Source organism: Lycorma delicatula, chromosome 9 (genome assembly GCF_047948215.1).
Source record: "Lycorma delicatula isolate Av1 chromosome 9, ASM4794821v1, whole genome shotgun sequence".
Lineage (NCBI taxonomy): Eukaryota > Metazoa > Arthropoda > Insecta > Hemiptera > Fulgoridae > Lycorma > Lycorma delicatula.
This window is the reverse complement of record NC_134463.1, coordinates 91,521,346-91,535,748: the sequence shown is the minus strand read 5'-3', so window position 1 is coordinate 91,535,748 and position 14,403 is coordinate 91,521,346. Positions and strand designations below refer to the sequence as shown.

The 14,403-nt window shown below is 27.8% G+C and overlaps 1 protein-coding gene across 1 annotated transcript in view; it reads left to right on the top strand.

Moving 5' to 3' along the window:
* Positions 1 to 14,403, top strand: part of LOC142329698 (uncharacterized) — a 60,021-nt gene that overhangs the window by 33,118 nt on the left and 12,500 nt on the right. Inside the window, exons 10-14 of the mRNA XM_075374404.1 lie at positions 1,868 to 2,161; positions 7,101 to 7,217; positions 8,443 to 8,542; positions 9,995 to 10,095; positions 10,626 to 10,755. Of these exons, the coding sequence (XP_075230519.1) occupies positions 1,868 to 2,161; positions 7,101 to 7,217; positions 8,443 to 8,542; positions 9,995 to 10,095; positions 10,626 to 10,755 (742 nt within the window). The remainder of the gene's footprint in view (positions 1 to 1,867; positions 2,162 to 7,100; positions 7,218 to 8,442; positions 8,543 to 9,994; positions 10,096 to 10,625; positions 10,756 to 14,403) is intronic.

The following is a 14,403-nucleotide window of genomic DNA, read 5'->3' as shown; positions in this document are numbered from 1 at the left end:
CACTGGGCAGCCCTCATATTTCCTTCACCATTCCTTACTCGCCATTTTTGACTCTGGAGTTTAATGATGGACCCATGTCTCATCATATATGACAATGTGCCTCAAAAAATTGTCCCCTTCTTGCCCAAATTGATTCAGAAGTGTCTTACAGATTTCCAACTTGACTTGTTTTTGATTTTTGGTCAACAACCTCAGAACCCATTGATCACTAATTTTTTTAAAGCCAAGGTGATCAGTGATAATGTATTGAGCACTCCTATAACTGATATCCACTTCTGACGTGATTTCTTCAACAGTTCACTATTGAAGAATCACCTTAGATAAGCTGTCAAACGGCACGTATGTTAGCTGTGAGACTTGACCTTGGGTGATCATGACTTTTGTTTTCTGCAGTTTCCCACTTGCCCTTAAATTGTCTAGCCCATATATATACTCGGTTCTGGGACAGTGTCGTGTCCCCAAAACTGTACTTTTAAAAAAGTTAAAATTTTCACAGTTTTAATGTCATTAGTTAAAATTTTATGATTATATATATTTTGTGCAACAGACGACAAAACTTCTTGCTCACTCATGGCTGTACTGATAATAGAACAGAGCGGACGAGCTACCCAAGTTAGTTTTCCCTCTCTACTAACATTCTGAACATGAACCTCCCACTCCGCCATCGAGCTCAGAACTGCTTGCTGTGTAGAATAGCAAAATTACCGTTTAAATTTGATTCACCCTTCTATCTTAACAATAAAAAATAAATTGTCCTTGACGCTGAAAATACAATTCTTGAGATAGATTTCAACAGCTAGCTTTGATCACGATTAACAAACCTAATTCACATTCATCATATTATAATGTAGAAAATTTAAAAAAATAAATTAAATATGCTCAATTAACATAAAAATAAACCAATTTACATGTAATACACATTATGCTAATTAAGTTATGAGTGCTTATGCATATGTTTATTATTGAAATGAGAAAAGAAAATAGAATATGGTTTGTTCTGCTGTGCATATTGGTAATCTACTGATCTACTGTTTGGTCAACAGTGCATGTTGAAATTTGTACAAGATTTATGAATTTATTGAAGTTGTATTTGATAAAATATTTCCTGTAATTCATTGGGCACAGTTTCTCTTTTACTGGAAACTTTCTACTATACTAACATCTTGATTAGTCCTTTAGTAATTGATGCTTAAAAAAATTGATAATAAGTCTACTTTGATAAGTGGCAGTGCACATTTAAATGTTATAAAAGTCCGGGTTTTCCTTTTTATTAGAAGCAACTGATTTTTATATTACGTAGACTTTAATTCCCCCTTTTTAACATTCTCAATGTTTGGGTAAATCTTCACTGGATAAAAACTAAGGAGATAGAAGAAAAATTAGAAGAAAGGACATTGTAGGCTTGGAATTCATGTGTTTTAATGGTGACAGCTCTGCCTGTAGGCTTATCCAAAGACCATAGCTAGTCGTAGGTAAAACTTGACTGGAGCTAAGTGTTGCTAATTACATAGAGCCAGACTTTCTAATCCTTTGTAATACAGTAAAGTACAATATTTACGTAAGGAACATGTAAATCCTTTATGAACTTTAAGGATTAACCTTGAAGTAAGTTGACCTGTTAATGTCCTGTGTTGAACAATTTTAAGGTAATAAAAATGAGAATCTAATTTTTTTACTCAAAAAATAATTGCATTTTTTAGTTCTCTTCTTTTTTTAATGAATATCTTCTGTTCACAAGTGGGATATTTCTACTTAAAAAATATTTTAAAATGTTTACCATATGATTACAAGTTTTTATAATTTAATATTCTTATTGATAATTTTATATTTTTGTAATTGTGATAGATTTTAATTTAATTTTTTTTAGGGTTTATTACCAGTATTAAAACAAAATCATTCACCAAATCCAGTGACTCAAGGGAATATAGATAATGAGCAGTTGACTGATATAGTTCAGCAAACTGTTAGAGAAACATTGAAAAAACATTCTGCTATTCTACTCGAGGATACTGTGAATCACCCTAGATTTAAAGTATTGATGGAGAAGGCATTGGCAGAAAAAACTGGTAGCTGGAATCCAACCACACTGTTAGCTGATGGACAATGGAAAGCTGCTATTAAAGATATCGTTGAACAGCATTATAGTGACATCAGCAAAAAGGTAAAAAATATTTATGGGTTGTATGTGATTATGCATATTTTACTCTCAAATAAACATTTGTACTCTAAGATTATACTATAATCTTTTTATTAATAATTACATATGTATCTATTCAAAGTTTCTGTCAAATAAAAAAGAACTTCATGTAGTAAATTTTATTTAAAAAAAAGTGGGTTGATTTTATAATATTTAAAACATTTTGAATTTTCAATGATCAGGTATTAAACTCTTTGCCCATATCCTATGAGTGAGATTTGACAATTTAGGATAGACAATATGGCAAATTAGAAAAAAATTCTAGATTTTTAAAAATCTTGTTACATTTTGTGAAATATGTTTGTGAAGTTCCCTATAGTTTTTTTTTGCCAGAATTTTTTCTTTCTGTCGTATTTTTTATGTTCGATTTTTTCTCATTTTATTTTACAGTAAAAAATTATTCTCTCAGTAGATGTGTTGATTTAGCAAAATATATATTATAATAATTTAGTTAAGATAATGTATAAACCATTGCATAGTTTTTTCTTATGCTTTTCGTTTTAAATTCTTTAAGTTTTTATAAGTTTGTTATAATTATTTTTATTACATAATAAATTTAAATAGATTTTATTTCTTTGTTCAGTGTTGGGTGTTGCCAGTCTTTGTAATTTCTTGTTTGGATCCACTGCTAGATTTTGGCAACATCTTTTATTATGTGTTCTGATTATTCAGTCATTTATCAATAGGTTTGAAACAGTACTGCATTCCACCAACAAAATGTATTTTGCTAGAAATAATACAGACTATCACTTTTTTTTGTCTTCAGTCATTTGACTGGTTTGTTGCAGCTCTCCAAAGTTCCTTATCTTGTACCAGTCGTTTAATTTTGGTATACCTTTTACATCTTTGATCCCTAACAATTTGTTTTACATATTCCAAACATTGCTTACCTTTTCAATTTTTCCCAGATACATGTCCTTTCAATATTAAAGCACCTATTCCAGGATGCCTAAATATATGGCCTGTAAGTCTATCTCTTCTTTTAACTATATTTTTCTAAATGCTTCTCTCTTCATCAATTTGCCGCAATACCTTTTCATTTGTCACTTTATCCACCCATCTAATTTTTAATATTCTCCAGTAGCACCCCATTTCAAAAGCTTCTAATCTTTTCTTCTCAGGTACTCCGATCGTCCAGGTTTCACTTCCATTTGAAGCTACACTCCAACCATGCGAGGTTTGTAAATAAAGTAATGAGACTGGTTCAGAAAAACTTTTTATTTATAATTCAGTTATACTGGACTTTATCATCTTCGAAATAGTTCCCTTGGGAAGTCACACAATGCTTCAAATGATTTTCCCACCCTTCATAGTAGTGTTGGGAACTCAGAAACTGGAATATCCTTCAGACGGTCTGTTACATTTTTAAAAAAATGTTTTTTACTGTTCTAAAATTGTGTCCTTTGGGGTGTTTTTTAAAGTCAGGAACAGGAAAAAGTCTCAGGGACTCAAGCCAGGTGAATAAGGTGATTGAGGAACTACAGGAATACTTTTTTTGCCAAAAACTCATTAATTGATAGTGCAGTGTGACAAGGTACATTGTCATGATACAGCATCCAGTTGTTTTTGATGGCTGGTCTCATGTGGGCAATTCTTTTCTGGAGTCTTTTAAAAATTTCTCAGTAAACATATTGATTTGCAGTCTGTCCTGTAGGCACAAACTCCTTATGGACAATGCCATTACTATCAAAGAAACAAATTAGCAGGGTTTTGATTTGCTCATTTTTGCTTTTTTGGGTGAGTTTGAAGTGTGCCACTCCTTGCTTTAGCGTTTTGTTTCTGGGTTGTATCAAATATCCAAGATTCATCACCAGTAAAATAACATTTTTTAGAAAATCAGGATCAGTTTCAATTTGCCTTTGAAGATTGCACCACACTGTTTTTTTCTGTTCAACAGTGAGGTTTTTTGGAACCAATTTTGCACAAACGTTTTTCATGTCCAATTTGTTTCAAAATTTGATGGACTGTGGTACGGTTCAAATTCAATTGTTCTGCAATTATTCTGACTGCTAATTGCCGGTCGTATTATATCAAGTTTCTGATTTGCTCAACATTGTTGTAACGTTTTGATGTTAACGGTCTTGCAGAGCGTGGATTGCCTGTAACTGATACCCGGCCATCTGAAAGGGCATTAATCCACCTAAAAACATGGGCTCGTGACAGGGTGTCATCTCCATACTATTTTTTTTCAATTTTGAAAAAGTTTCAGTAGCATTTTCACTGAGTTTAACACAAAACTTGATTGTACAACGTTGCTCGTAATTAGTATCACTCATTTTTGTAACACAACAAAAACTCATTTCATCAAAAGTTTGTTTACTTACGTCTCACGTGGCAACAATAGACTAAAAATATTAATACCTAATATAAATCAGCTGCTCGTATAACCATATGTTTACTAGTAACTTTACAGTGTTGCTACTTTGGCTGCTAAAAAAAAACTAGCCTCATTACTTTATTTACAGAACTCGTATAATCTATCAATAGAATGCTAAAAAAAGTATATACTATTTTTATTAAAAAGTATAACCTGCTGTGAGTTAGCTGTAACTTCATAGATAATATAGTTAATATATCGTTTACTAATCATTATACATTGATTGATGTGAATCAGTAATTTTATATTTGAAAGTGGCTTGTAATCTTTCATGTCATGTAAAAAATGTTTAAGTGTCTTTTCAAATGTAGATCCTTTCATCCAGACAAATTGGCAATTTCGTCTCTGTAATTGATTTAATAAAATATTAAATCCAAGGTATTTCAATATATTTTTTTGTTAAGCTCATGAAAGTTAATTAAAAAAACAATATATTTTCTCATATAAAATTTGGAATAAACTACTAAATACAAAATAAGGAAAAACTTCTGTGGTCTATTGTACTTACCTTAAAAGTGAGAGTTAAGAACATATTTAAATACAAAATAGGAATAGCAAGGGTTAAAGTTATTACTTGAACTAGATTCTGATCAGATTTATTTTAAATTTAGATAACATGTTTCCGTAATACTATAAACTAGGATATCTGAATAGTTTTTCTGTGTCATGAGTCCTTTCATTCATTCATTTCCAGAAGACAGAATATACAGGAAGTTTTACAAAATTCTCCTGGGACTTTCATAACCTATTCTGCTTGTGAAAGTAATGGAAAAAGTTAATTTAAACAAATGTCTTAAAATGCCAAAAAGATGTATTAATAAATAATAATTATCTGGGAAATATCATAAATAAAATATTAAAAAATACAATTCATGAACAGCATAATAATATATCAGCCAACCATACCAATAAAAATAATAAGAATGAGAATTATGTTGCTTTACCATATGTAGCAGATCTGCCAGAAAAGATTAAAGAATTGCTTTAAAAGGATTTTGCACTAGCCCATCAAAATTACAGCAATCTGAATAGTATGTTTTCTAAATTAAAATCGTCGATAGAAAAAAAATCAACAAGCCAACGCATTATACAGCATTCCATGTAAAGATTACAATATGTTGTACATTGGACAAACATCTCAATATCTTAAAAAAAGAATAGAAGCCCATAAATATAGAAAAAAGGAAGTGATAGCGCTCACAAAACATACAATAGAACATAAACACTCGTTCGATTTCAACAGCATCAAAATATTAGACAAAGAACAAAATACATATAAAAGGATCACTCTAGAAATGATATACATCAAGAAAAATACAAATACTGTTAACAATAGAACGGACATAGCTGAATTAATCATGTGTATGTTAATTTAATTTAAAAAATCATATTTATTTTAAATTTTAGTTTTAAGGAAAATAATGTTTAATATTTGTAATTTTTGAGAAAAATTGTGCATTGTAAAGGTTTCAGTATACAGGAAATATTTCAATCAGGTTATATAAAGAGATACATATAATTATCTAAACATAAGGTGAATGTATGAGTAGGAGGATCTGTTACAAGGGTGTGGGGATAAAATATTGTTGTCTAGGATGGGTAGAGTAGTTAATAATTTCTTACTATGTAAGAGAATTTTGTATGATGTGTGTATGAATGTGTACTGTCAGCTGATGAAGCGTAGAGAGAATTCTAAGTGAAACGTAGTGTATTTAATTTATAAGTTTGTATAGTTTATTGGTTAACCCAAGAGATTAATAAAGATCCAATAAATTACATTTAAGTTAAAATAAATTACATTTAAGTTAATATTCATGCACGCGCACGTGTGTGCGCGCTATTGCTAGTACACTATTTTGTAAATTTAATTTTATAATTATAAATGTTAAACTGGATAAAACTGGTAACTACTGGATTAGAATTAGTGTTGTAGCAATGATTGTCACATTATTGGGGTCTTTTGTGATAAAATCCAATTTAATATTCTTGATTTGGTTTTTATTTTTTTCAAGTAAATGAGTAAACTTAATTTTTTTATGACATGAACTTTATTAATTTAATTTTTAACATACAAACATTTTCTCTCAATAATTGGGATAAGGGTAAGTTTCAGTTTCATTGCTTATATTTTACTAAAGAAACAAAAGTTATCCTATTTGTATGTATTAACTAAATTACAGCTAAGCAAGGCTAAAAAATCAATACTACAATCTGTTGTTATATTTTTAAATTAAGAAAAGTTCAAAGGAATATTTTCTGTTGTTGGTGGTTGAATAGGACCTGAGTATTGCTTAATTTGTAAATGAAATGTAATGTTCAGTTCAATCAGGCTTTAATTCAATCTGAATTTAGACCCCCAAAGTGTTAAATTAATTTATAATTTATTATGTCTCAGTCAATTGATGATTTGGTTTCTATATTTTTGTGTTTTATTGGTTGAAATTTTTGCACATTTTAAATTTAAAATTCAGTTTTTTCTGTTTAATAACATAAATTAGTGCTTTAATTATTGTATTCTTTTTTCAGGAGAATATTGAAGAGTATATTAAGAATGTTGAAAAGAAAGCTGATTGGAGTGCTAATGAAGTTGTAAAATTACAAGAATCTTCTGGCAAGTTACAAGAAAGAGTTCTTGCATTAGAGGTATACACATTCTATCATTTAACAATTACAATTTGTGTGATGCTTATAGCAACCACAATGATTTCCCTGTTCAACTTTTATGACTGCTGTCATCTTAGATTATATTCACATCTGAAATGAATTCCTTGTGATTGAAATGGCAGACTTGTCCTGTTAATCTTAGGATAAAAAAATTTTCTTGTTTAATTTAGGAAACTAGTGTGGGTATTTCTTGAGTAAAATTTATCTATAATATCAATAAATTCATGTGATACGGAGAAATGCAAATACCCATGTGATCTGCAAGCTGCTTGTGTAGTTGATCAATGAATGTTTCTTCTTTAAGTGTTAATTAACTATTTTTATTTTTTTATTTACTGAAGTTTGAGAATATTGTAGTTGTTAGCTTGGTAACTGACTACAAATGAATTTTAATTATGCACGATTATCTTTTGTTTGTTTGCATTGTTGTGTGAATTAGTAAAAGTTGTATTTAATAAATTTATTATTTTGTTTAGCAAAATTTTAATTTTATTGAACATTTCTTAGATAATAATGGTCGTACATATTATCAAAATAATTTTATAAAAACTTTAGATATTTCCATTAATATACATAATTTAGAAAAATTTCATATAATAGTAACTATAAAAATTTAATTAGTGTACAAACATTGTTTTAAAGAAAATAAATTATTTAAATATGTCCTAAATACAAATATAAAGAGATAATAATCATAAACAACTAAAATATCATATTTGATAACATGGTTTCCTTTAATTCTATTTTATTTCACCAGAATTCACTATATTATCTTCAGTATACTGTTGACATTCAAACAGTCATGACTGTGTACTCATTGTAATTTTTTACTTATTATAATATTTTTAATCTCCTGATGATGGTTTGAAATACCGGAAGATCTTGAGAACATTTTTTTTTTCTGGTAAGGTGGCTTTAAAATGTTTAATTATTTTTTATTTATATTTAATATTGAAGTCCAGTGAACATAGACAAGGCACTATATAAAGTGAAATGGAAAGGAAGAGTTAAGAAATATTTTTTATTCATTTAATATTTTTTATGTGAAAGAAATTGTGTGTTAATGTGATTAATTTTTTCTTTCATTTTTGCAGAGTATTGTAATATTTTTTAATGTTTTTTTCTTTTCTGTGAAATAAGATGAAATTTCTTTTAAATTCTAAATTCTAATTTTATTAACATTATTATCTTATGTTTAATTCAGAGGGGTATGCAGTCCATTATACAACAGTTTATTACACATCAACATCTTGAAGCAGCTTTAAAGAATCTCACAATGCATCTTCAATATCAGTCAAAAATAGGTAAGTAATTATAAAATAATAAAAATATATAAAAGTTATGTGTGTTTGTATCCAGCTGTTTGATATTTAACACAGTGGTGCTAGTTCATATGGAATTGTGTGATTTATAGGTATTGTTTTTATTTGAAATTATAGGGTGAGGTATGCATTAGATTCATGTTCCCTATGTTCTTGGTATGGCTTGAAGGCCATCTACAATGATCAGTTACTATTTTAAAACTATCATTCATGTACTGTTTTCGTATACCTATCACTGAAGTTCTGAACAATTCATGTCCAATATATGTCTTATTTTCAAAAAAATTGAAAATTATATCTGTGTAGAAAAGTAGCTTAAAGTGCAAAGAGTGAAATAAAAATAGATTTTGACAGTATCTTTACTAGTTTTGTTTTTATTAAAATATGAACCGTACTTAAAAATTTAGCCCTCATACAAATATCTTTTGAAAATGTTAACATTTTTAATTAAAAAGTACTTTTACTTTTTATAAGATTTCTTCTAATTTTTTGGTAATTTAGTTTTAATTTTTTAACTCAATAATTACTTAGCAATTTGAGAGATTGGTATTTCTAGAAGTTAATCGCTGATACTGAGATTAATGGAATGCCTCTTAAAATATTTTATCCAGTAGGAATTAGTGAAACTGCTTCTATGTAGTTCTTATATTAGAATTTTCAGATTTATTGGTGATTTCTTACAGTCTATATTCCACTGTTGATGATATATCATAATATTTTTGCTTCTGCCTTGTTACATTGTATTTTCATTAATTTTGTAATTCTGAATTAGTATGGTCTTTGTGTATAATTATAACTCTGCCTCTGTTATGCACCATCCAAAATTGAGGATACAAATTTTATTTTGCCTTTTATAATTTAATTGAAATAATTACCAGCAATATTGATTAAATCTAAATTTTTGTTTAGATTAAATAAAGGTGTACAATCAGTGTAACCTACTGTGATATTAATATAATTTTCTTGTTTTCTATATCTACTTTGAAAGATTATAAAAATGGATTTATTTTTATTTATTGTAATTAACACTGATTCAGATGTTGAATAGATGAGTAGTATTGAACCTGCAGTACTCTAGCTAATACTCAAGTTGGAACAGATATTTTTAAACTAGTACATCTCTCTCTTGCTTTGTCTATATACAGTGTTGTTTACCTTTCTAAACCAGTTATTAGTTATATATGTTATACTCAGTTTCTCAACTTTTTGTTGAAATTAAAAAATTTGTTGTCAGAAGTTTTACTAAGATCTAAAAATATTGATAACTCCTTCTTTATTATAAAATCTACCTAAAATTCTTCCTAATCATTTGTTTTAATTACAGTTGCTTCTTTAGATTCTTTTAAAACATTGGAGAATATGAAAACATTTGAGAAATTATTAATTTATGTATTACTCTCAGCATTATAATCTTTGTTTTTTCTTTTTTTATAGATGAGGAACATGTGATTGAAAAAATTTTATCTGAGGTTACCATAAAAGTGAAGGGCGATGTTAATGATTTATTTAAATCATTAAAGGAAAATCAACACCAGGTAATTGATAATTTTTATTTAAAACATTTTTTTTTTGTAAATGTACATAATGAAAATTATTCTGAAAACTTATTTCAGATTTTATTTCACTTATTTATTTATTATTCTATTCCCTTTTATTAAAATATTAATAATATTTGTGAATATATATAAAATGAAGTATTAAAATTGAAGATGTTTATTTGTAATGATTACTTTTATATACCCTTATTCTCTTCTGATTAATGTCAGGTTAGATACACATTAGGCCTCTCTCAATCTTCTATACTTGCACCATTTCTTCTTCTCTACCTTTAAGATTTTCAGTCACATCTTTCCAGTTCCTCTTTACATCATTTCTAAATGTCATAACTTCCTTCCTTTTGATCATTAATTAACATATACTTTATTTTCTTTCTCATTCCCAGTAAAATATTTCTTCTACTGGTTATTTTTTACAGTATTTGGAATTTTTTAACTCGTAGTTGTCATCATCAGTAAAAAAAATCATTTGGTGTTTTGTTTGGTTTTTATTTATTTTATTTTTTTAGGTGGAAATTATAAACGGTGATATTAATTTTGATCAAGTGAAGGGATATGTCAGTGCAATGATTGATAGAGCACTAGCATTATATGATGCAGACAAAATTGGCATGGTCGATTATGCTCTGGAGTCAAGCGGTCAGTTAAATTATTTTTTTTAATATCAATTTGGTTTTCTTTTTTTAATTTTTATAACAATTTATTTGTTTATAATTGGTTTTCTTTTCTTTTAATTTCTTAAGTTAGATTTCTTCATAATTATGTTATGTGTAATGCAACTGCTGTAATTTAAAACCCATGGAAATATTACAAAATTTGTATTCACAGCATTTTCGGTTTTGGCGTTTTAGTCCAGCAAATGTGAATTTTCTGAAAATATCTTTCAATACATTGCAGATTCTGGTTTTGAAATTTAGTTATAATATTTTTTAAAGTATATTTCTTTTTTAAGATTAACTTCAAATTAGATCTATGTTCTTTAATTAGATCTGTAACTGATAGAAAAGAAGGATCTTATTTATCTTCTGTAACCATCTCTTATTTGAATTATACAAGCCTTTTGTTTTAATTTGAATGTAATTGTAGATTTATTATTAATATTGATTTGATATCTAGACTGATCTGATAAACTTCTCCATTATGTCTGCTTGTGCTAATATTTAATTTCAACACTAAATTTCATCCTACACTTAGTCTAATCTAATCTACCACATTAATCAAACTTAATTTTGTTGGGGTATTTGGATGGTTAACTAAATCATATAAATCAAGTTTAAATTAATGCGGTGATGGTGTTGATAAGTATAATTCTTCAAGAATTTTTTTTGTTTTCTTCAAGAATTTGGCAGGGGCAGCTTGATACTGCTTACAAAAATGTTGATTATTCCTGAAAATAGTCACTCTTAACTTCTCTTTTCTAAACTGGTCATACTTTTATTAAATTTATTTTTATTCTTAATGTAATATCATATCAAAAGTGATTAAATAGTAAAATAGGAGTTAATAAATGTAGTGTTAGTTAAATATTTTAATGATTTTTGAAATGAAGGTATAAAAAAAATGTTTATGCAATGTGTGCTTAGTGATCAGGGTAGTTATACAGAACTGAATTAGCCAAAGTATTACATAAAAAATGAGAAACATGATATGAGATGAACATAATGCACTGTATGGTTAAATTGGTGATTACACATTTTATAATTATAATTATTGTTGAGCTAGTGTGAAAACACTATACTCTTTCTCAATTCTACAAATGCAGAAACAAAATAAATCCAGTTACACATGTGTATGCTCTAAAAACATTAGAAGTAATTTTCAACAATCAACTTCACAATAAAAATAAAAATGAACAAACTATTTCTTTGTTGTAAATAATATACGAATGAAAATTACTGAAATTTAAAAAAAAGAACTAAAAAATCTTAATGAAAATGTATAACTAAATTACAAATTACTTTTTTCTCCATTTTACCAAATTTATAAAAAGAAGAGGCTCTCTGTTGAAATATATATATAATTTGAATTTATGTTTTCAGCCTTTCTCTTCACCAAATTGACCATTTTTAGTGATTATTTTTGTAGAGGTTAGAGGTTGTTTCCTTGTTTCTGTTGTATACGTTTTTCCAGATAATATAAGTAGTTTATTTTAAGCAAAAGATCAGTCTCCTGATAATATTTTTCATTTTTTATCATTATTGTTTAGTGTAGAGTTTGTATAGCATAATTATATGTAGTTGATATTATAATAACTTTCACATAAAATTTCTGGAAAACATGTCAGAAAAATTTAAATTAGAGTATATTGTGGGATAAAAACTATGGAATGCAAAAATATAAATTTCCATAAGTTTTTTAATAAATTCGTCAAATTTGCAGGTTTTTTTGCAGGCCTTTACTTATTTAAAAAAATCTGATGTGGACACCACATGACTTCCTTGTATGCCTATAAATTACATATATACATTTAAAAAAAATCAAAAGTACTAAAAATTTTATTTCACTAACATCTTCTGATTTTTTTCATAATTTTTTTTATGTTATTGAATTATTATTTATTGTAAAAAGGTTTTTACAATCTGAGGTTCATAATTATTAATAAATCAATATATGTAAATTAAATAAAAAAGGAAATGAAGTCTGATTCGAGCCGATGTTTCTTCTACTTGTAAGATCAAAATATTTCTTTAATTAAAATTTTATTTGTGTTTTAACTCTGGAACCAATGAAAATAAGTATGTACCATTTATGATATATTGTTGAAAAGCTCTCAAAGAGGGCTTATTACTGCAGTTTAAGAAAAAGTCCAAAATCAACCTTTTTGGGCATTTTGTGGACATTTCTAGTCAAGTCAATTTCAATCAAAAGGGGAGGTGCATAACTAGATGTTACAGCAGTCCTAAATCCAAAATTTTAACATCCTACTGCTAATCGTTTTTTAGTTATGCGAGATATATATGTACCTACGTACATACAGATGTCATGCCAAACTATTCAGGAATGGTCAAAATGGTAAAAATAAAGCTACAATTCGTGAAAAATTAAAATGACAAAAACACTATAAACAGAATGTAAAAATTGTATAAACATGACAAAGATAAAATAAAAATTGAAATTTGTCTGTTTAAATATCAGATTTTTGAAATCTGCCATTAAGGGTTAGTGGTCACTCAGTACAGAAATGTAAAAGCATACAATTTTTATTTTAAATGTGACAGTTATTTTAACTGGCAACATAAAAAAAAGAAAAAATCTTGTTTATCATGCTCAGTATGTCAAAATTATATAATGAAAGAAATGAAACCAAGATGTATATATTAAATTGACTGGGAAACATTCCTTTTTGGAAATTTAAAAAAAAATAAGCAAACGAATGTTAATAATTTATTTCACAATTATATCTCTCTAATGTTAAAATTTATTAATAATTTTGAATTTTTTAAAAAGTTTAAATAAAGATGTTTTGAGATCTCTAATCCATATTTGGCAGTTTTTAGTTCCTAGAGTATTTAAGGAACTAAAAAGTAGAAAGTATTTAATGCTTTTGTAATGATTGGTGATTGCTGTATTTAAAGTGCCGCCATTTTGATTAGAATTATTGTGTAATCATTTTTTCTACTATTATTTTTTTCTATCAAGGCAGTTAAAATTATGTATAACTTGGATATCCCTGTTTAAAACATAAGTTACCCCTTATCCTTTTTAACAGGAGCTCCTAGAGCCTCTATTTTTAATAGTATAAAATCTGTCAAATAAAATTTTATTTGGAAGTATTAATGTGCTATAAGAGATTATGTACACACCCACACACACACACACACACACACACACACACACACACACACACACACACACACACACACACACACACACACACACACACACACACACACATTTAAAAAAAAATTTAATTCATGCAATTGATGTATATTGTGAGCAGTTATTACATATCTTTTCTGAAACCATTGTGGGTTTTGTGTTATTATCATTATGGTTGTTGAGGATTTTGTTTTGATACTGGTTACAGATTTCTTCATGATTGTAATTTGCATATCCCATTACTGGGACCAAGAAGTCTTATAATGTCTTAAAGGTTTTATTACCTGGATGATTTAGATGTTTCCTTTTATTTTGAGAGCTAAATGATCTACAGAACCAAGTTCTGCATAATATTACATAAAAGGTGCTCTAAATAAATACGAGGTGCTACCCAAAAATTCGGAAAATTTGAATTTTGCGCGCGAACCATTGCTGGTATGACCTGCTGCCGCTAGATGTAGCTAACAG